The sequence below is a fragment of the Orycteropus afer genome, unplaced genomic scaffold, assembly GCF_000298275.1.
Source record: "Orycteropus afer afer isolate SDZICR_OR568_19922 unplaced genomic scaffold, OryAfe1.0 scaffold00003, whole genome shotgun sequence".
Lineage (NCBI taxonomy): Eukaryota > Metazoa > Chordata > Mammalia > Tubulidentata > Orycteropodidae > Orycteropus > Orycteropus afer.
Genome location: NW_006921590.1, coordinates 10,556,409 through 10,580,577, shown reverse-complemented (window position 1 = coordinate 10,580,577; position 24,169 = coordinate 10,556,409). Strand labels below are relative to the sequence as shown.

Below are 24,169 nucleotides of genomic sequence, written 5' to 3'. Positions count from 1 at the left end.
TCGATACAATGTATTTTAAGCTTTATAACCCCTAGGCATTAGATGATTAATGAACTTTTAACAACAAAGTTATGTTGGCACTGAGACGGAACTGGGATGAGAGCTTATGAAACAACTTACAGGAAAAAAGTTACACACAGATTCATGTGCATACCACTCAAACTTTATTTCAGAGTTTTGACAAGTATGACATAAATAAAATAACAAAGGTGCTAATTTCAGGGTCTGGTTTCAAATAATGGGAATGAGAAAACACCTCCTTTCATATCAGGTATTAATAATAAACTTAAGCAAAATACTTTAATCATAACCTAAATTGCTTCCATTTACTTCTTTATAGGTTTTAAATATTATCTTAACCTTGTTCATATACATAGGCAATCACTGTTTAATAACTGTGACATTAATGCTTTCAGTTCTCAGAGCTGGAGTTCCCTTTGTTTTTCCTCCCAGGCAAAGGAAAGCTGGATTTGCTCTGAGGCTGGGAAAGTTTACTGGCTAATAAAGTGAAGGGTTCTATCAGAGTTTTCCTATCAGTAACAGTTACCTCCCACAGTCTCACTTTCTCGCTTTTTGCCCATTGCTGTGCCACTTCAGCATCCACTTGTCTCTGCTCAGAGAGGTCGAGTTTGTTTCCTAGTACAACAATTGCTACCTGAAAGAAAAGAGATTAAAAAGATCATTCTCATACTTCACCAAAGGCAGTCCTACACACAATGGAGAAATGAGGAAAAGCATCTCCCTTAACAAATTACTTCATTAAAACTGATTCTCCAACGTAGGCTGAATGATAAGACAGTAGGATAGCACCTCACTCCTGAATGTTAACTGATGCTCAAAATTAACAGCAGGTGAAGTTTTAACTTGCATATTAATGGAAGACAGACTTGAGAAATTAGGATACAGATAATGCTTTGACTGAGATGTATCTGAATTTCAGTTTGACTACACCTGGTGTTTGGGAGATTGGCAATACTCCAAAAAACTTTTAAAAAAACAAGCAACAACAACAGTGTGTAGCCAAGGCTTCCTCTACCATGTGGAGTTCTGTACCCCTAAAACGTAAGCTCCATGAAAACAGGAATTTTTCTCTTATTTTGTTCACGTTATTTAGTGCAGGGTAAGCAATCAATATTTGTTGGAATGTAGAACCAGTAATGTTTTATGTTAAACGCAAGCCATTCATTCATTTTAGAAAATGCTTACTATACCCTATGCACTTAACTGAGGTGATGAAAACACAGCGGCCCCAACACTTGAAACCTGGGGCAGTAAGGAGAGAACATCTTGATTTTCAGATAGTGACTATAAAGACAAGATGATGCAACTGTGAAGGAAAGGCAGCAGAAATTTCCAGAGAAGGCACCTCTGCATTGAACTAAGACCTTGAAGCCATTGCTGTGTGTCCCCCTGAACTCCAAGTAAAGCCACACCTTCCTGGAAGGATTGAAGAGCAGGCCCCTGAGCTCCCATTCTCTTGGCAACTAGGACTCCTCCATCATTCAGAAGGAACTATCCCTTCAAGTCCTCCTGTCATTCTTCATCACTCAAGATTTTCATCTACACGTGCACACCCTAGTCTGACTCCTTTCTCCCCAAATGCAGAAACTTCCACTCTGCTGCCTTGAAAATTCTCTGTTCCACCGCCTCTGCTTTGAATGTTCCCTTCACATTCTTGCCTCACTGAAACCTGGCTCAGCCATGCAACCCTTTCAAACTTGCTTTACTCCTATCCTCCTACCACTACCACTTGGGCCGGGGGGCAGGAAGTGTTAAGATGTCTTCCTTGCCCCTTAATGCTGCCTCCCAACAATTCCTTCCCTAAAAATGCTGAAAGCTCATGCTCTTAGTCTACTCCCTACTACCTAACCCTCCTCACTGCTCGTTACAGATCTAGCTCATGGTCACTCCCACACTACTCTTATTTCCTAGTGATTTCATTGGCCATGTAGCTGACCCTTCCAGTAACTTGTTATCTCAGTTCCTTGACCTGTCCAATGATCTTATCTCCACCTTACCTAGGCCATTCACTCCCATGATCACATATCCTGTTGTTGTGTTGTTATGTGCCATCGAGTTGGACCCAACTCATAGTGACCCCTCCTTGGGTTTCTGAGGCGGTATCACTACGGAAGTAGATTGCCCAACCTTCCTTCTGAGGAGTCGCTGGTGGGTTTGAACCACCAGCCTTCTGCTTAGCAGTCAAGTGCCTTAGGCACTATGCTACCAGACCTCCTATCACATATCCTAGACCTTATCATTACATTACATAACTCCTCCCCTCCCTGATCTCACTTCAAGCATCCCACTCTTACCACCTCATACTTTCCTACTTCACACCTAACACTGATTCCAACAATTCTAAATACCACAATCCCATCAGCTCTACTGCTTTTATCACTATCTCTCTACCCTCAAGTCCTCAGTTCCTCCTTACCCACCTTTGATTCTTTTTATTCATTCCCTTGCCCACTTTCGGAAGGAAGGTTGGCAATCTACTGCCATAGTGATACCACCTCTGGAACCCAAGGGAGGAGTCGCTATGAGTCGGGTCCTACTCAACGGCACATAACAACAACAGCTTACCCATTTTATCCCATCAACTTCACTAAGCAAAACTCCTACCCTGTGCCTACAATGCATATTTAAACAAAGCTGGAGAAAAACACTACCTTGCTGGCAGGTTCCAAGTCATAACCTCTGATCTCAAGTGGGCTAATGTTCTCCCGTAAATATATTACATTTACTCTATAACTAGACCAATATCTCATACTTTTCTCCTCCATCTTAGATCTCTTCCTTCCTCCACTTTACTCTCAGCTGATGACTGTACTATTTTGGTAAGAAAGCAGAAGTGTTTAGGAGAACTTCCACAAACATCTAATAACCTGCCATCTTCCAGGTTCATGTACAGTTAGCTCTGGAACTCATCTTACCTGGACAAGGATTCCACTCCAGCAATTTTCTCCTCTCTGTTGTATTACTACCATTAGTACAATGCTATCTCTCATCTTAAAAGAACAAACCACTTTATACAATACATCCTTCTCTAACTCCTACACCAGTTCCTCTACTCTTTACAGCAAAACTCTTTTAAACAGCTGTGTTCAATGCTCTCTCAAGTGCACTCCAATGAGTGCACTTCATCTCACTATGTCATTAAAGCTGTTCTTGTCCAAATCTCCATGTTACTAAAGATAATGTCCAATTCTTAGTCTGCAGCAGTTTTGAACTTACCTGCAGTATTTGATTTAGTTTGATCACTCCCTCCATTTTAAAGTGCTGACTTGACTTGCCTTCTCAAACCCAACCCAACCTAGGCCATTGAGCCGATTCTGACTCATAGCGACTGGTAGGACAGAGTAGAACTGCTGCTCTGTAGGGTTTGCATAGCTATAAATCTTTACAGAAGCAGACTGCCTCAATTTTCTCCAATGGAGCTGCTGATGGGTTCGAACTGCTGAACTTTCAGTTAGCAGCTGACTGCTTTAACTACTGTGCCAGAAAAGCTTCTTCTGGAACACTCTTATTTCTTGGTTTTCCTCCTACCTCAGTGGCCCCTTCTTCTCACATCCCTTTGCTGGTCTCTCCTCAACTCTCTAAGTTGTAAATATTAAAGTGCCCCAGGGCATTAGTATCTCAGCTGAATGCCATTCTTCTCACCTTGTCCCCAACTGTCTACTGGCAACAAAGCAATCATTTAAAAACAAAAAAATACTCCATCTCTTCATATGAAGAAAAACAAAATCATTAAATATCATTTTACCCAGCAGATACTATAAATATACATGCAACAACTTGGATCAATCTCGGGGAATTGTGCAGAGAGAAAAAGTTGATCCCAAAAGATTACATACTATATGATTCCATTTATGTAACATTTTTGAAATGACAAAATTGCAGGAATGGAGAACAGATTAATGGTTGTCTGGGGCAGGGTGGCAAGAAAATAGATAACGTTGTAAAAGGGAGGAATCCTTGTAGTGATGGAAATGTTTAGTATCTTGTCAGTTTCTTTGTCAACATCCTGGTTATGATACAGTTTTGTAAGATGTTATCACTAGGGGAAACTGGGTACAGGGTCTCTGTTATTTCTTATAACTTCATGTGAATCTACAGTTATCTCCAAATTAAAAGTTTAATATTAAATAAAATATAAAAATCTAGATTAAGTACAACTAGCCAATCCCATTATCCAATACATTATGTGGTTCTCTAGATGATAAGGCGTCAGCCAGATGAAGGTTCAAGAAAGAGCTGCGAGTGTTTCAGGAAAAGGAAGCAGCAACTGCAAAGGACTAATGAGGAAACAAAACCGTTAGGTTAGAAAAACAAAGTAGACCTATGTCTATAGGGGTGCAATGAAAGAGGAGTGGAATGATAAGGTGAAAAGGGCAAGCAGGGGCCAGGTTATACAGGACTCCATAGACCTATAAAAGTTAAGAGATTTGGATTGTATTTACTTGGTGCCTAAATGGATAAAATCCAAGTATTACTAAGTTTTTGTTCTGTAGGGCAGAAGCCAAGAATCTGATTTAGCCAATGAGATGGCAAAGAACCTTAGGGATTGGTGACCCCAAACAACAAGATATAAAGACATTAAAATTAAGTTTGTACATAGCAATCAGCAAAAGGCAGAAAGTCAAATGGTGGTTCTGATCAATCCCAATCAGTCTTGTATTTTCCGGCTAAGAAAAAAATTAGGAAGATTACAGATAACTGTGAATAATTCTTTTTAATAATTAAACTGCAAAAGTTCACACTACAGTTTAAATAGTACTATAATTCACATTTGGCATTTATAATATCTCCATTTACCTCTTTTTTATCTTTGAACTTATCAATTTCTTTCTTTAGAAGTTCCACTCTTTGAAAGGATTCAAGGTTATTCACACTGTACACAAGAACAAAGCCATCAGCAAATGAAAAATAATGCTTTGGCAGCTCCACACCTTCCTGTAGCCCTCTGGTATCATAAAGATGTAACTGTTCCTTTACTCCCCGATCTGTTTCCACGGAAGCCATATATACATCTTCCATTGTTTCACAATCTTCCATTCCTGGAATTAAAAAGAAATGACTTTTTGTATAACTCAGTATCAACTGTTGCTTTGCTCACTTTCTTTTCCTTTAGAAGATGGCTTCCTAGGTTCTCTATTTACCATATATAGTAATCATACTTCTTTTTTACTGTCTTCTTTAAAATAAAAGATAATTGTAACCTAAGTGCTTATCAATGGATGAATAAATAAAATGTGGTACATACATACAATTGAATACTCCTCTGCCATAAGGAAAATTAGTTTCCAAATCATCTTACAACATGGATGAACATGGAGGACGGACATTGTGCTGAGCGAAATAAGTCAAGCACAATGGAAAAATACTGTATTATCTCACTTTTATGAAATAAGACTAGGTGAACATCCAGAGAGCAATGTTTATTGCTGGGTGAGAAGGGGGATAATGGAGGAATCATTCACTAGGTGGCAGTCACTTTTTGTTTATGGTGATGGGAAAGGTGCTACTGAAAGTTGGTGAAATTTGCACAACTTGACTAATTGATAACACTAAGTTGACACAAGAAAATGGATGACTACTATGGTGTAGCAACTGAGGTCTTGAAAGCTTGTAAGCAGCCACCTAGATGCAACAATGGGCTTCTACTGGTCCAGAGCAAATAAGAATGAAAATGACCAAAGATGGATGGAAACAATTAGTCCAAGGGACCTAACAGACCTAGTAGACCATGCAATCCTCCACCTATACAACCACGAGAGCAGAACAATTAGATGGTGCCCAGCTACCACTGTCACCCACCTGGAAAGGGATCAATGCAGGAGATCCTGGATAGAGTAGGAGAACAATGTGGAACTCAAAATCATAAAAAAAAAAACAAAAAAAAAACGGTTTACTGGTCTGATAGAGCCTGGTGAGACCCCTGAGACTATGACCCCTAGTTACTCTTCAGGTCTGAAACTGAACTCAATTCCTGTGGCTTTCAGCCAAACAACAGACAAGCATATGGAGTGATGTACACAGACAGATACACTATGTAAATGCACTCCTTGGAGTGATCTATAGTGAGAGAATAGAGGAGCAGTGTTTGCAAAGGGAGATAGCTCAGGGCAGGAGTACATGGGAAGGAAGGACACAGAACAGGGGAGGAAGTGGGAAGAGACCTGGTACACTGTAGGGAATTGCAGTCAATGTCATGAAACAAAATGTGCATGAACTGCTATATGGAAAATGAATTTGCTCTGTAAACTTTCACCCAAATCACAACAAGAATTTTAAAAAAAGGATGAATTGACAAATGCTATGTTATATATTTCTTGACTACTGCTTCCAGGGACACTGATTGTGGGATCTGGATCGTAAAATGAAACCCCTGACAACTTTAATATTTTCTCTGTTTATCATGATGTTCCTTATTGGTCCAGTTGTGAAGATTTTTGTTTTCTTGATGTCGAAGTCTAATTTATACTGAACTGTAGTCCTTGATCTTCATCAGTTAAGTGCTTCAAGTCTTCTTCACTTTCAGCAAGCAAGATTGTGTCATCTACATATCACAGGTTAATGAGTCTTCCTCCAATCCTGATGTCACATTCTTCTTTTTGTAGTCCAGCTTCTCATATTATTTGCTCAGCATTGAGCAATTAATTAATTAATTAATTGCTCAGATTGAGTAACTATAGTGAAATGATAACAATCCTGACTCACACCTTTCCTGATTTTAAACCACGCAGTATCCCCCTATTCTGCTCAAAGGACTGCCTCTTGGTCTATATACGAGTTCCTCATTGGCACAATTAAATATTCTGGAATTCCCATTCTTTGCAATGTAATTCATAATTTGTTACGATCCACAGTCAAATGCCTTTGCATAGTCATTAAAACACAGGTAAATATCTTTCCAGTATTCTTTGCTTTCAGCCAAGATCCATCTGACATCAGATATCCCTTATTCCGTGCCCTCTTCTGAATCTGGGTTGAATTTCTGGAAGTTCTGCGTCAATATACCTCTATAACATTTCTGAATGATCTTCAACAAAACTTTACTTGCATGTGATACTAATGACACTGTTCAAAGATTTCCACATTCTATTAGATCAACTTTCTTTGGAATGGGCATGAATATGGATCTCTTCCAGTCAGTTGGCCAGGTAAGCTGTCTTCCAAATTCCTTAGCATAAACAAGTGAGTGCCTCCAGCACTGCATCTGTTTATTCAAATACCTCAATGGGTCTTCCCAGAGCCTTGTTTTTGCCAATTCCTTCAACAAGTTTGGAATTTTTCCTTTAGCACCATTGATTCTTGATCATATGCTACCTCCTGGAATAGCTGAATATTGACCAACTCTTTTTGGCACAGTTACTGTGTATTCCTTTAATCTTTTGATTCTTTCTGCATTTTTCAATATTTTGCCCGTAGAATCCTTCAGTATTATACCTCAAGGCTTGAATTTTTTTCTTTAGTTCTTTCAGCATGAAAAATGCCAAGTGTGTTCTCCCTTTTTGGTTTCCTAATTCCAGGTCTTTGCACATTTCATTATATTTTACTATGGTTGGGCAATCTACTTCCATAGTGATACTGCCTTGGAAATCCAAGGAGGGGTTGCTATGAGTCAGATCTGACTCAATGGCAGTGTGTTTAAACATGTAATATGTAATTTTGCAACAATAACCACAACCAATAAATAATAAGGGACTACAGATGCTGATACTATTTAGAAATAAACCATTAGCTCATGGGATTAAGTTTCTTGGTTTGAATACTTGTACCACGGTTTTGTGGGACAATCCAGACTACTGGCATAATATAGTTCTTAAAGTTTATGTTCTACTTTATAGTTGGTGGAATATTAACTGGTTTATGTTCTACTTTGTAGCTGGTATAGGATCAACTGGTCTTCCTTGGAGGTGTATGGATATTTTCCTATCATTAAAATCTTAATGTATTAAAAACTTACAACTGGCCACCTAAGATACAACTCTTGGTCTCTACTTGAAACAAAAGAGAAAGAAAAAAAAACAGGAATCCAAGAAGGAGCCAGACTACAAGACTGTCTCCATGAACCACTAACTCCTCTATCTTAAGATCAGAACTAGCTGGTGTGAGATTACTACTACCGAATGTTCTGATTAGGGATACAATCTATTGATCCTGATAGAAATGGAGAAAAATGCCGAACAGAACTTCAAATTCTTAACATCCAAATTTACTGGACCCACTGAGGCTGGAGGAATCCCCAAGACTGCTGCAATGAGATACCCTTCAAACCTTGAAACAAAATGACCCTCTGAAGTCACTTTTAAACTAAATAGCTCAAAAAGTAAAAAGTGTCACATTTGAGTATTGTATGCTCTTAAAAATTTATGTAAGACCAATAGACAACAGTTACTCTAAAACATAGATGAGAAGTTTAGGGGGCAATGAGACTAAATTAATGAGAGGAGTAATTAGAATGGAAATAATGAGAATGCTGACACCAGCTGAAGAATGTAATCAAGGTCAATAAACATTATGTGTAGAAATTGTTGGATGAGAACCTATTTTGCTGTGTATACCTTCACCAAAAATACATAAAATATTTTAAAAAATAAAAAGTAGCTGTTACAGTAAATGAACAAAGTGCTTTCTAAGAATATTTGCTCTGTATAGAAATAAAAATACCAAAAACTTGACAATGAAATTTACTATTAAATATTTTTAAAAAGTAACTGGCACAAGAGTTAAAGAATTTAACATATAGATTGTACAATTACAATTTGACTGATTTTAAATGTAACTTCAACAGCCAAGTGGCCCCATGTTGTTCTCCATCAGAGCCAAAGACAGAGGTAGAGCTTATCAAAATGGTTAACTGAAGTAAGACAGAAATGTGTTCCATGCTACTTGGCAGAGATGAATGCTTTAAAGACCTATGATTCTTTACTTATTTCTGTAATATAAACCTCACTTTATTCTAACCTGTAATATTTTGTCTTCCTTAGTAAACCATAACCTCCTTAAAAACAGAAATGTGATCTTCACCTCTGAAACCAACCAAACCAAACTCACTGCTGTTGAGTGGGATCTGACTCATAACGACCCTTCCTTGGGTTTCTGAGGCAGTATTTCTACAGACGTAGATCGCCAAGTCTTCTAAATCCTAATAACAGCCTGTATTATATTCAATAGTTATTTGACTCAATGAATTAATAAATGAGATAATTCAATTCACAAAATTAAGTCGCACTGCAGCAAGTAGCTTTTTAAAACCTACCCAGCTATATGAAAAAGTCATGTTTGAAATAAGAGATCAGTTAGTGTATTCTTCACAAAGAAGACTGGGCAAGGTACTTCCATAGTGATCCACCTCAGAAACCCATGGAGGGGTCGCTATGAGTCAAACTGACTCAACAGCAGTAAGTTTGGTTTTTTGGTTGAGTGTATTCTTAGGTCAGTCGTTCTATGACTCCTAGACCACTACTCATTATGTAAACATACAGGAAACTACATATATGCAAAGATTTTATACACACACATACACATGCATATATATACATATGCTCTTTTTCACCTGCTATAACTTACAGTAAGCACTACTGAATTTCAATATTTGTAACATCAAGACTTTTTTTCTCTCTCCTATTTTTTCCTTCTTAATCTCTGTTGGCTTCTATAGTCCTTTTGGTCCCTCTAGACTATAGCTCCCTTTTGCATATATACCATCACCTATCTTTAAATTTAGCGTGACCAATAAAAGACCCCTTGCAGTTCTCAGCTGGAGTTCTGGTGGTGCCGTGTCTAAGGTATTTGACTGCTAACCAGAAGACTGGCTGTTCAAAACCACCAGCCACTCCTTGGAAGGAAGGCTGGGCAATCTACTTCCATAATGACACGCTTCGGAAACCCGCGGAGGGTCGCTATGAGTCAGATCCGACTTGATGGCAGTAAGTTTGGTTTGGCGGTTCTCAACACCTACAGAGGAAGTGGAATACTCTTACCAATAGTATGATTCCCATAGAGAAGCTGCTCCAGAATTGCCGTTTTCCCCACAGATAATAATCCACAAACTACAACTTTGCAGCCCTTTCCCATCTTCTCAGGATATTGCTGTGAAGAAAACAGAAGGTCTTTAAAATTACCTGCTGTTAAAACAACCTTTCCATTCTTTCTTCTAATGTTTAAATTTAATAATACATACCTACTAAAATTAAACCTACAGCTATCAAGTAGATTCTGACACACAGTGGTTCTATAGGACAGAGTAAACTGCCCCATAGGTTTTCCATAAAGATTGCAATCTTTATGGAAGGAGACTGCCACATCTTTCTCCTGTAGAGTGGGTGATGGGTTCGAACTGCTGACCTTTTGGTTAGCAGCTAAGCACTTTAACTGTTGCACTAACAAGGGCTCCTTATAATACATACATGGGGGAATTTCAAATTTTTTTAAAAAGGATATATTGTATAGAGTAAGGTATTTCCTTCCAAATCCCACCCCCCAGTCTTCCATTTGCTCCCTTGGAACAATCAGCCTTCCTAGTTTTGTAGTCTCCAACTTATGATATATTTGAGTTACAACAAACTGCACTTATGATAATCTGTGATAGTTAAGGTTGTATGTCAACTTGGCTGAGCCATGATTCGAAGTAGTTTAGCAGTTGTGATGTAGTCATTCCCCATGATGAGATCTAATGTAATCACCTCCATAATGAGATGTGTTCTGAGCAGCCAATCAGTTGAAAGGGCATGTCCTCAAGGGTGTAGGCTGCTTCTCTCTCACTCACATGCTCCCTCCCTCTCTCTCTTTTGTGCTCTTTCTCTCTCTCACTCTCTCTATGGACATCCTGGAAAAATTATCTGGCTTCCTGCTGGATCATGATCCTACATCTGGCTCATTATCATCTCCGGTTTCTGGACTTGAACCAGTGGCCTGCAGTAGTGCCTGCTGATCTTGAGATTGTTGTATTTGCAGCCTGTGAGCCAAAAATCTGCCATTTTACTTGCTGATCTTGGATTCATGAGCCTCCCAAGCCAGCAGCCTGCTATATTGCCTGCCGATCATGGGTTAGTCAGCCCCTGCAGCTGCGTGAGTCAAGAGAAGCCTCCAGCTTGACATGTGACCCACAGACTTGGGACCTGCCAGCCTCTACAACTGAGTGAGCCACTTCTTTTCTCCCTCTCTCGCTCGCTCTCTATGCTTCACCGGTTTTGATTCTCTAGAGAACCCAGCCTAAGGCACTGTCCATTGTTTTTTTTGTACATATTATTGTTAGTAATATGTACTATATACAGTGCTACATACCATAATTTGGTGATTTTATCATTCTGATGCCAACCACCATAGACAAATAAAGATTGGATTTATAAAGATATTGATGATTAAAACAAACAAACAAAAAAGGCAATAATAGTGAAAACTAAAGAAAAAGAGAGAGAGATGTTTGAGTTTTATCAGAACCAACTTACGACAGTGTCATCAGAATGGAACCTTACCCTAGGTAGGGAAGTATCTGTCTTTGCAGAGATATTGCAGATAAACATAACAATACACATATAGATATAAATACATGTTTGTTTTAACAAAGAGTAAGCACATTTTATAAAAAGAAAATTCAATACTGCTAAGTTAATAGGAATCCTAATTGAGGATTAAACTAATTCTTGAAAGAGACTGCCTATTCATCAATGTTTACATGGGAAAATAAGCCTTTAAGTAAAAAATTGAGGAATACAGATAAAAATTAGAATACAGAATGGATACAAGTTGGTTTTTTTTGTATTTTCATGTATTTCTTTTTACATTATACAATCAATGACCATTATAAAGGAGTTGAAGTATAGTCATTTTCCCAAAACAATTACATTTATAGAATATCTGCCATAGGAGGTTTGTTTTGTTTTGTTTTTAAATTGTGATTTGGGTGATAGTTTACATAGCAAATTGGTTTTCCATTCAACATGTATACACATTTTGTTTTGTGACATTCAATGCAATCTCCACAATGTAGCAGCACTATTCCCACTTCAGAACGTATATAAGTTTTAAAGAAACATTCATGTTACTGTCACCCTTTTCTCTGGAAGGAAACTCGATTTTTGCAGCCATGTGGGCTCTCTTACTTATAGCTTTGTTTGAGGAAGAACAGACTCAATGATAGGAAAATTACTCCAGGACTTTAAAAGAAAAGGAAAAATCAGCTCTCCTAGTTCCCTGCTTATACCCAAGGAAACTTCCTCAAAGCTTTTCTTTTCTTCCTCTAGGTACCTGAAGTCAAGACAGAAAGGAATAATAAAATATATTTTAAATTTACTAATTGTAATTAGGAATTACTTAAATACAATAGAATAACCTAGTTGTTGTTGTTGTGGTGGTGGTGTGCCGTCGAGTTGGCCCCGACTCATAGCGACCCCTCCTTGGGCTACCGAGGCAGTATCACTACAGAAGTAGATTGCCCCATCTTCCTTCTGAGGAGTGGCTGGTGGGTTTGAACCGCCAGCCTTCTGGTTAGCAGTCAACTGCCTTAGGCACTACGCTACCAGAGCTCCCTGAATAACCTAGTAAGAGAATTTAAATTTCTGCATTTATTTTTGCCATCTCCCACTACCATCTTCCTTCTCTTGATTGTCTTATCTAGAGGTGTAGAACATGCCATAGCCCAGGCTAAAAGAGATATGAACAAAGTCTTGAAGTCTGAAAATAATTACAAAAAGAAAGTCCAAATTACATTCTAATCAAAGGGATGCTAGTGATCTATTTGTATCCTTATTGGGCAGTGCCAACTAAAAACCAACAGCAGAGCACATCTTAATGGTGGCAGAATAGTAGTTACAACGCATGCATGTCACTTTCCTTTTTTTTTAAATCAACATTGACAAAAGTAAGCAAGAAATTAACTTCTCATAAGTCTTCTCTACTTTATTTCCTCAGTCTGTAATCTTTATGATTAAAATCAGTCACAATACTAATCTGCTGATAGGAAAAATTGTAATGCTACTGTTAACCAAAAAAACCAAACTCACTGCCATGGAGTCAGATCTGACTCACAGTGACCCCTCCTAGGGTTTCCAAGGCGGTATCACTACAGAAGTAGATCGCCCAACTTTCCTTCCGAGGAGTGCTGCTGGGTTTGAACTGCCAGCCTTCTGGTTAGCAGTCAAATGCCTTAGGTACTACGCCACCAGAGCTCCCAATGCTACTATTATAACTCAGTAATAACACAGCAGTCATTTCCAGAGTGGTATAGTACATGCCAGGAGCTCTGGTAGCATAGTGCCTAAGGCACTTGACTGCTAACCAGAAGGCTGGCGGTTCAAACCCACCAGCCACTCCTCGGAAGGAAGGTTGGGCATTCCTACTTCCGTAGTGATACTGCCTCGGAAACCCAAGGAGGGGTTGCTATAAGTCGGGGCCGACTCGATGGCAAATAACAACAACAACAACAATAGTACATGCCAGAAGAGAAAGAACCATCACTTATGTGATACAACCATTATTTCCCAGGTGGCAGGCTTAAACCAAAAAAACCCAAACTCATTGCCGTCAAGTCGGATCAGACTCACTGCAACCCCTCCTTGGGTTTCCAAGGCGGTTATCTCTACGGAAGTAGACTGCCCAATCTTCTTTCCAAGGAGTGGCTGGTGGGTTTGAATCGCCAGCCTTCTGGTTAGCAGTCAAGTGCCTTAGGCACTACACCACTAGAGATCCCCCAACAGTACTCATCTCTTGCTTCCCAAAGAACCAATTCTCTTAGAGGACTTTCTTTTCTTTATATCTCCAACATGACGTCATTAGAAAAAGTCTCAGCTTTCATTTGTAAGGGCAGAGCTTTATGTAACATCAATCATTTATGATCTGGTAACACCTATGTCTGCAACTGTCCTATTTCAAAGGGTTTTCTATAAATGCCTCTGTATTTACGATTAAATTAATGTCATCTCATTTATCATAGGATTCTACTTTCTTTACATATTATAGTTTCTCTGTAAGTTATTTTACCATTGGTTCTTTCTTTCAAAAGGTTTTTAATGATAATAGTTAAAGTTTAAAGGAAGTTGCCAACTAAGCATGTGGGAAGAAGGTGAAAAAGAATAAATCTGCCAGAGGATAGAGAAAATAATGACAATAATTTAATGATAATTTAATAATAATGAAAATAATTTCTGCTGACAGAAAATGTTGCTATTGGACCTTAAATTATGATTTTTCTCTAACCTCAGTTATTTCTCTTCCTCTGAAAATATCTTAGCTTTGGCAGCATTTCTAAATACAAATACCTATCTCCTCACACTTCTTGTTCAATCAAAAAAACCAAAGGAAAAAAAAAAGACCACTTACCACAGATTATAACAAAGATCAAAAAAGCCAAGTGCCTTAAAAGAAGCAGATGGATTGGATATAAGAAAAAAATACCCAATGACTAACAGCAACAGACTCTGTAAAAGGGAGGCAAATTCAAGTACTAGAGACTGCAGTAAACTGGAGAAAAATTCAGAAATCAAATATTCCAAAGATGATTTGGAAGTGGTCTTAAAATAAACCCACAGCCTTTGAGTCAATTCCAATGAATAGTGACCCTATAGCACAGAGCAGAACTTCCCCATAGGGTCTCCAAGGCTGTATATAAATCGTTATGGAAGCAGCCCACCATATATTTCTCCCGCAGAGCGGCTGGTGGTTCGAATCACCGACCTTTTGGTTAGCAGCCAAGTGCTTAATCACTACACCTTGGTCTTAGTATACTCACTTTAAAAGTGGTGTACTACAGTCGTACCTTGATCTCTCACTGATGTTAGGATTAACAGAGAAAGTTTGTTTTAAAAATAACTTATGTATTTTTATGTGTATATATGGAGGGGAGGACTCCATTTCCAGACTATCAGGGAAGTCTCCATCAAGAGCAAATAGTAAAAGTAACTGAATAAGAGGTAGCTCAAAATACTAGTAAAGGTTTTTCAGGTTATTTAGCAAGGAGAAAGAAGGGAGAGGATAAGATAGAATAGAATTCATTAAATATTTAACACTATCCATCAAAAGGAAAACAGATGAAAAGTGTGATTAATCATACATTAGGCATAGCTGAATCATTCTACCTTCTTTGTTACCATCCAATGGGAAATAATACTGCATCAAACAGATTAGTGATCTACCATCAATTATAAAGTATGAGATCTTAAGAAAAATAACTATCTAAATAAGGTTTCCTATGAATATGTATTATTACAACACATATAAGAGTACTTAATTTTCTATACATGATGATGGCTGGGTCTCACATTACATCTAAGTGGTGCTCACATTTAAATATATGTAAGTGTATATATATATACACACACTTTATTATATAAATATATAAAAATAGTTATATATACTAAAAACTACTAAAAGTTTAGTTCTATAAGCATTATAATATTTAAAAATTCTAAAACAAAACAAAGGTATACCATTTCCTCCAAATACAAAAAGGAGGTTATCTTCAGTACCCTGAATAGCACTGAATATTGAGTTACATGAATAGAGAGTGGCCAAGACTCTAGCTTAAGTCCAGGTTTCAGAGTTTGAAAGGTAAATGCAGACCTTTAAGTTCCTTTCAACACTGTGATGCTATGAGAGAGGAAACTGCTCATCCGAAAAATGCACCAACCCCAAGGTTAACACGTAAAGCAGAAGCTGCTGCAGCTGCAGCTACCTGTTAAGAGTTCCTACCCTGAGAAACTGCTAGACAATAAAATTCAAACTTTGACTACTAATTCTCAGGAATCCTGGGGCACAGTGGTTAAGCACTGGGCTGTTGCTCTCTGCAGGGTTGGTGGTTTGAGCTTACCAACTACTCCATGGGAGAAAGATGAGGCAGTCTGCTCTTGTGAAGACTTTTGTTGTTAGATGCCGCCAAGTCAGCCTGACTCATAGTGACTGTTATGTACAACAGAACGAAACACTGCCCAGTCCTGAGCCAGCCTCACAATCCTTGCTATACTTGAGCCCATCGCTGCAGCCACTGTGATTACAGACTTAGAAACTCTATGGGGGCAGATCTACTCTGCCTGAGAAGGTCACTATGAGTTAGAATTGGCTCCAAGCAATGAGTTTTGGGTTTTTAATGTAAAGGACTAAGAGAAATGTGCTTAAAAGGAAAGATCCAGTGCAGTCCTAAATACGTATTGCTTTCATTTCCGGCTAATCAATAATGTTGCTAAAGAATAAATACATGATCTGGTCCATTTCTGTGGAAAGCACAGCTTGGTGAATATTCTTTTTGAAGAAACATTAGAAACAACTCCCCCAAACTGTTTGTACTTCTATTGTCAATTTAAGCTGGCCATTTCGAGGACTAAGAAGAATTGATCCTTTTGAGTTATGATATTGGCAAAAAATATTGAATATACTGTGGACTGCCAGAAGAAGGAACAAATCTTTCTTGGAAGAAGTACAGCCAGAATGCTTCTTAGAAGTGAGAGGATGGCAAGACTTTGTCACACATGCTTTGGACATGTTATCAAGAGGGACCAGTCCCTGGAGAAGGACATCATGATGGGTAAAGTAGAGGGTCAGGGATAAAGAAGACCCTCAACAAGATGGATTGACACAGTGGCTGCAACAAGGGGTTCAAACATAACAACTGGGAGAATGGCACAGGGCCCGGCAGTGTTTCATTTTGTTGTACAGAGGGTTGCTATGAGCCAGAAGTGAATGAATGGCACATAGGGACAATATTCTACTTTCATAAGTAAAACACTTCTATTTTATGTACTAGAAAAATATTAATACTGACACAATATTAACATCATAGGAGAGATGCTGTGAATCTAATCTCAAAATTAGCATCACATGGGGAAAACGTCTTTACTCTGTATTTATTAATGTAAACATGTAACATATGTAAGGTATGCAATAGTTTACTTATCCATGTATGAATAAAATTTACATATATAAGCATCAATTGAAAAAACGTTTATGCAAACCAATACCATACAAAATAAAATGTTACAAGCAGAGTCAGCTTAGCATTCTTTCATAGGAGAGAGGAGACTGTCCTGATTGAAGAATTGTATCCTGAGAGCGTTCCGGAACCTGAGTTGTAGTCTGTTACTTCCCTAATAAACCCCATACTCATAAATATTGTCTGTAAGGTCTATGTGGCCACTGCAACGAATTCTCAAACCCAGCAGAGAAGTAGTGAGTGCCCGGGAGGGATGGCTGGTGTCAGAATTGGTAAAAAAAAAAAGCTGTAGGATGGCAGCACGTCTGGCCTCATAGGAATAAACTTTTGGCTGCTGATGGTGCTTCTCTCTCCCCCTTGTGAACTTAGACGAAGTCAGAAGATGCCACCCCCACATCTTTTTTGCAGTGGTGAAAAGGACTTTGCAAGTATGATGAGATTAAGGGTCTCAAGATAGGAAGATTATCCTAGATTATTCAAGTGAGCACAATGTCATCACATGGGTCTTTATAAGAGAGAGGGAAAAGTGTCAGAGTCAAGACAGAGAAATGTGAAGATGCTTCACTGCTGGCTTTAAAGATGAAGGATAGGATTTTGGCCAAGGAAGGTAGGTTGCCTTCTGGAAGCTAGAAAAAAATAAGGAAATGTATTCTCCCCTAGAGCCTCCAGAAGGACACCGTGGTTTTAGCCTAGTGAAATTTCAGATCTATAGAACTTTAGAATAATAAATTGGTGTTGGTTTAAGCCAGGAAATTTGTGGTGATTTGTTACATAAGGAATTGGAAACGAATATAAACTCCTAAGAAGTCTCCCTACTTCCTTCCACCCTTTGCTCCCTTCATCTTGGCCTCAAAGGAGCACAGAGGTTCTTTTAAAATGTAAATCAGACACTCTTCTGCTCAAAACCTTCCAATGTTTTCTGATCATAACCTAGTGCCATCAAGTTGATTCTGATTCATCAAAGTGACCCTTTAGGACAGAGTAGAAACTGCTTCATAGGGTTTCCAGGGCTGTAAATCTCTATGGAAACAGACTGTCTCATCTTTCTCCAGCAGAACAGCTGATGGGTTCAAACTGCCGACCTTTTGGTTAGCAGCCAAATGACTTAACCATTGTGCCACCAGAGCTTCTTTTCCAATCATAAGAAGAGTGAAAACACAAAGTCCTTATAAGAATCACCACCTCTCTGACTGGAAAACAAAAAACCCAAGCTGATTCTGACTCAAGACCACCCTATGAATGTGAGAATAGAACTGAACTCCATAGGATTTTCATTCAATGGCTGTAATTTTGCAAAAGTGTATGGATTCGAACCAGCAACTTTTCGGTTAGTAGATAAGCACAAATCATTCGTATCCTCCAGGGACCTCTCCTCTCTCACCCAACCTATCACAGTCAAGTTGGTTCTGACTCATCATGGTCCTATAAGACAGAGTAGAACTGCCTTAAATGGTTTCCAAGAGGCTGTAAATCTTTACAGAAGCAGACTGTCACATCTCTCTCCTGCACACTGGCTGGTGGGTTCAAATCACTGACCTTTTGGTTAGCAGCCTAGTGCTTAACCACTGCACAACCAGGGCTCCTCCTCTGACAGTATCTCCTAATTTTATGGTTGATTATAGCCACATTAGCCTCATTGCTGATCCTCTATCAATCCTGGCATGTTCCAGCCTTGGTACTTTTCCCTCTGTCTGAACCAGGCACTTTCTCCTTCACACTAAGCTCACATCCTTGAAGTCTTCACAAATCTTCTTAAGGAAACTTTATCTGAACAGTCCCTCTAAAATTACTATCTCCACTCCAACATTTCCTATCCCTGTCCCTCCTTAATTTTTTTTCTTATCATTTTTCATCTAATGCAATATCTATCTTATGTTGCTTATTGCCCATTTTGAAGAAGGCTGGAATTTCTGTCTGTTCACTGCTGCATCCTCTCCAGCTTGGACAGTGCCTAGCACATGTTGTGTAAGGTGCCAGAGAGTGAGTTCTGACTCGCAGCCATCCTAAGCACAACAGAATGAGATGCTGCCCAGTCTTACACCATGCTCGTAATTGTTACTATGCTTGAGCCCATTGTTTCAGCCACTGTGTCAATCCAACTCCGTGAGGGTTTTCCTCTCTTTGCCTCATCCTCTACTTTACCAAGCATGATGTACTTTTTCAGGAACTGGTCCCTCCTGATAACTTGTCCAAGGTAGGTGAGACCAAATCTGGCCAATCTCACTTCTAAGGAGCATTCTGACTGTACTTCTTCCAAGACAGTATGTTCCTTCTTCTGGCAGTCCATGGTTTACTCAATATTCTTTGCCAACACCGTAATTCAAAGACATCAACTCTCTAGTCTTAGTCTTCCTTATTCATTGCCCAGCTTTCGCATGCTTATGAGGAGACTGAAAATACCATGGCTTGGGTCAGGCACACCTTAGGCACAAGTTAGGCACTTGATACTTTTTGAATGAATCAATGAACCATGGGAGGATTCTTACAATGGTAAAGCTGTGATTTTAAAAACAGAAAAATACTGTATGTCCTGGCCCCAATTCCAATCCATAATAACCCCATAAAAACCAAACCAAACTCACTGCCATCAAGTCATTTCTAACTCATAGTAACCCCCACTGGGTTTCCCAAGCAGTAAATCTTTACAGAAGTAAATCACCCAGTCTTCCTTAATGGAGTGGCTGGTGGGTTTGAACCGCCAACCTTCTGGTTAGCAAACAAATGCCTTAGGCACTACGCCACCAGAGCTCCTTAGTAACCCCTATGACAGTATAACTGCCCCACAGTTTCCTAGGCTGTAATCTTTGTGGGAGCAGATCACCAGGTTTTTCCTCCCTAAGAGCAGCTGGTGGATACAAACGGTCAATCTCTCCTTTAACGGCTGAGCAGCCAAATGCTTAAACACTGCACCACCAGAGCTCCTTATAAATATTAAGTAGAAAAAACAGCTAATAATTTAGAAAGGAAGTATAATTCTCTCTTAAATTCTCTCTTGGCCACATTTAAAATCTAGAATTTGAAAGGGAATTGAAACCACAGGACTACATCAAAAATGAAAATATTCTGGAGACGCAATAAAAGCTAGTATTTTTCGATAAAGAATGTGACAGCTTTTGCCAGCATTTTCTAGGCAATCCTACCCAACACAATCGCACCTGCCAAAAGGTCTTGGCAAATAAATATTTTGGTTTTCTAAAACACCGTGGTTCTGACGTAGCAAATCTGTGATAACATCTGCCCGCTGGAAAAGCATGGAAATGGAACAGCGCCGAGCCATCCTCCCCCATCCCTAGGACCCTTAAAAATCCCCGAGCCGAGTTCTGCGGGGGCTTCAGACCAACTGGCCGGAAAGGGCACAATGCGCGGCCCCCTGCCCGCGAGATTCCCATCCACGTCGGGGCCCAGATTTCGACGCCCTTCGCAGTGGGCAGACAGCACTGCCTGGGGGAAGCCTCAGCCACCGGTCAGGTGAGAAGCTCGCAGTGCGTGAATCAAAACCCCGTACACCGCCAAGGACCGCCGTGCACCCCGAAGACATCTGCGCACAGGCTGCACGGCCCGAAGGCGGTCCGCGTCCTTTAGGTCCCACCCCCAACTTGCCTCCTCCCGGCGGAGGGAATGTCCTGGACCCTCGCGTGCCGAGGCCTCGCCACCGACCCGCTCCCTCTGGGTTACCACTGCCTCTCAGGCTCGAATTCTGCGGAGCAGGGGGCGGGACAATAGGGGAAGAAGCTGCGCCCAATCCCGACAGAGGTTCGCCCACCAGACTCACAGCCCGAACTACATAGCCCATGAAGCTCTAGGCGGCCTCAGCCTCCCACCGGAAAAAGTCTCTGCATTGGGGGAGGAGCCCAAAAGGGATTGTGGGAGATAGCCTTCCTTTCCTTCTGGTGGCAGCCATCAGGTAGGCTGTGAGGGTAACGTTTGCTCTTTTATCCGCTGCTGATCGCCTTTTGCCTCAGCCATCCAGGTTCGAGGACCCTGGGTCCTCGGAGCCCCTCTTTCCTACTGTGCGCCCCGAGCTTGGTCAGGATGCGGGGCGGCGTGGACGTAGACAGGCAGGCTGAGGGAAAATGGGATGGCGGCGCGAATACGAGCTGGGCCCGGATCACGAAGGAGCGGGAGGCGTGGAGCTGGGGGATGGGAGGCTGGGCCTGGAGCCCCTAGAAGCGCGGGTGGGGTAAGTGCTTTTTCCTTGAGAGTTAATTTTTGGCGGTTCAGCAGCACCTTTTGCGATAGTGTCGGCGTGGTCTCCTTACAGGCCGGGCCTTGGGGAAGCCTCCTGCCGCAGTCACCCGCCCCCTCATGGCCCGGGGCTCGGTTCATTGGTCCAAGGAAAATACTCACAGTGCCTCCCTGCGCCCAGTCGCTGCTCAGCGCTGAGGTGCAGAGATGACTTGAACGAACGCTGCTCTTCAGGGATGCTGGGGTGGGAGTCGGGCTAGTTCCGCCCTGCAGTTGGTGGCAGAGCCATTTTCATTCCCAGTAGTTTCCTTGAGTGTGATGAGGAACTAAGATGGACGGAAGGGTCTTCCCTTTATACATTAAACATGTTTTTTAATACATAGTTTTATGTCAAAGGTAAGCCAAGATGGGTGCTTACAAGTATATCCAGGAACTGTGGAGAAAGAAGCAATCTGATGTGATGCGCTTTCTTCTGAGGGTCCGCTGCTGGCAGTACCGCCAGCTCTCTGCGCTGCACAGGGCCCCCCGTCCCACCCGGCCAGATAAGGCGCGCAGACTGGGATACAAGGCCAAGCAAGGTGCGTGGTTTCTTTTGCCTGGACGCATGAAATTATATTCGTTCAGAAAAGTGAGGAACTGGCAATTAGGACGAGGCACTGTCTTCCTTTTCAAAAAGCCTTTGGCCGAAATTTTTTTAGTAAGAAGTGGACAGAATTTGTTGACTAGTAAATTACAGCTAATGTAGCAAGTGTGTCGAAGATTACAAATCTGTGAGAGTCAGGAATAAAAGCAAAATACAGAGGAAGTGAGAAATTGATTTACCTTTTTGTAGATTTTTGTCAATTCAGTGATAGAAAGTACTTCTGTTTTCATTTTTGCCTAGCATTAAAGCATTGAGTCTTTCACCCATAAAACCATTCTCATTTTTCTGCATAGGTTATGTCATTTATCGGATTCGTGTGCGCCGTGGTGGACGCAAACGGCCAGTACCTAAGGGTGCAACCTATGGCAAGCCTGTCCATCATGGTGTGAACCAATTGAAGTTTGCTCGAAGCCTTCAGTCTGTTGCTGAGGTAAGTGGTTTTTATTTTGAATACAGGTAGGCCTGAATTACCAACAAATTTCATTCTAAGTCCAAGGAAGTTGGGATATTTTGCCATGGTTCGTATCTAATAGTAGTCAAATGTTTGTCTTATTGTATAGGGTACCTTTCCATGCATACAAAAACAGACACCCTTAAAACATCTTTAGCATAACAGTAATAACACTTTGATGTATGCTGCAGCACCTGTTGTGATTATGAACCATTGTGTATGTACCTCAAACGTTTAACTTGGGGGTTAAGATATAACTGGGTTTGTAGTAAAGTCTGTTAAGTTGGTGGTTATAACCCCAAAATTGCCTGTACCAGTTACAGTTGTCACCTACTTGGGATGGTGGGAGAGAAGGATTTGAGCAACTTTTGTCACTGTTTACTTAAGTGAGTCCTACTGTGTATAAAATAGAGTCTTGAGCTTTCCTAATTTTGGTAAGGCTCATTTGCTGTCAGTATATGAAGACTTTGTCAGTCTTTGTTGACTAGTGTCTGGTTGTTTTATATATATATATATTAAAATGTGTGTGTTTTATGATTAATAAGAACCTGTGGAACCTAAGCTCTTGAAGGGCAGGAGATTTTGTCTTGGAAGAGCACATCTGAATTGTATATAGCTATGTGTTCATGTTGTAGGTGTTTTGGTCTGGTTTGGGATATTATGTTGTATTTTAAGGTTTGGCAAACTAGGTCTGATGGGCTCTCACTACATTAAAAAAAAAATAAAAAATGCTGTTGAGTCGATCCCCACTCGTAGCAACCCATCCTTGGGTTTCCAAGGCAGTATCTCTTGCGGAAGCAGATTGCCCAATCGAGGAGTGGCTGGCTGGTGGGTTTGAACCACCAGCCTCCTGGTTAGCAGTCAGATGCCTTCAGTTTTATCTTTTTATGTTTTCTTTTATTGTTATTTTTTTAAGGCAAGTAAAATGTGCAAATAGATTGAATGAAGCCTGTAAAGCTTAAAAAGTTTACTGACCTTTCTTCTAATGTTCGAGAATCCTAAACTTTCTTAGCCAAATCTTAAATAATAATGCCTTTATTGAGCTAATAATCAAAAAGAATGGTGTGTTTCAGATCAATCTAAGTATTTATGTGTGTAGCAGTTCTACCTCACCCTACTTAAATGCCATTCTTTTGGCTTGAATAGGTAACTGGACAGCCTTAGTCTCTTGTCCAGTGGTGAATTAAGAGTTAAGAGTTAGGCTTCTGGCTTCCTAATTTGTTATTACGGGAAGTGTGAGAGGCTGACTTTGGACCTTTTTTCCCATTCTAGGAGCGAGCTGGACGCCACTGTGGGGCCCTGAGAGTCCTGAATTCTTACTGGGTTGGTGAAGATTCCACATACAAATTCTTTGAAGTTATTCTCATTGATCCATTCCATAAAGCTATCAGAAGAAACCCTGACACCCAGTGGATCACCAAGCCAGTCCACAAGCACAGGGAGATGCGTGGCCTGACGTCTGCAGGCCGCAAGAGCCGTGGCCTTGGGAAGGGCCACAAGTTCCACCACACTATTGGTGGTTCTCGTCGTGCTGCTTGGAGAAGGCGCAACACTCTCCAGCTCCACCGTTACCGCTAATATAAAAGTAATGTTTGTAAAATTCATACCTAATAAACAGTTTAGGACAGTCAACGTCTACTTAAAAGTGTTCTTTAATTTTGTCTGTTAAAAAACAGTAGTTGTCTGCAGATTGTTTCATGAATGCATTGTCACATTATGAAAGTAAAAGTGCAATAATGTTTGAAGACAATAAGTGATAGTGTATCTTGTTTCTAATAAGGTAAATGCTTTTGTCTTTGCTTTATCTTATTAGAGAGTTATGTCAGTGTTTAAAATGACATACTGTATGCTAAAATAGGTAAAATAAATTCCTTAGAGAGAGGGACGTTGGAATTAGCTTTTTCTGTAGACTTTGGTGCATGTACTAAAAACTACAGCTTTTCTGGGGTGATGCAATGCT

At 40.2% G+C, this 24,169-nt stretch overlaps 2 protein-coding genes across 2 annotated transcripts; one reads left to right on the top strand and one right to left on the bottom strand.

Annotated features, from left to right (window-relative positions):
- Positions 1 to 412: 412 nt before the first annotated feature.
- Positions 413 to 10,086, bottom strand: NKIRAS1 (NFKB inhibitor interacting Ras like 1). Its single transcript, XM_007936482.1, has 3 exons — positions 9,993 to 10,086; positions 4,819 to 5,060; positions 413 to 655 (listed from the first exon to the last, which is right to left on the bottom strand). The coding sequence occupies exons 1-3, from the start codon at positions 10,084 to 10,086 to the stop codon at positions 413 to 415; spliced, it is 579 nt and encodes a 192-aa protein (XP_007934673.1).
- Positions 10,087 to 21,521: 11,435 nt separating this feature from the next.
- Positions 21,522 to 23,787, top strand: RPL15 (ribosomal protein L15). The gene is made up of 3 exons (XM_007936469.2): positions 21,522 to 21,693; positions 22,052 to 22,188; positions 23,482 to 23,787. The coding sequence occupies exons 1-3, from the start codon at positions 21,522 to 21,524 to the stop codon at positions 23,785 to 23,787; spliced, it is 615 nt and encodes a 204-aa protein (XP_007934660.1).
- Positions 23,788 to 24,169: the final 382 nt, after the last annotated feature.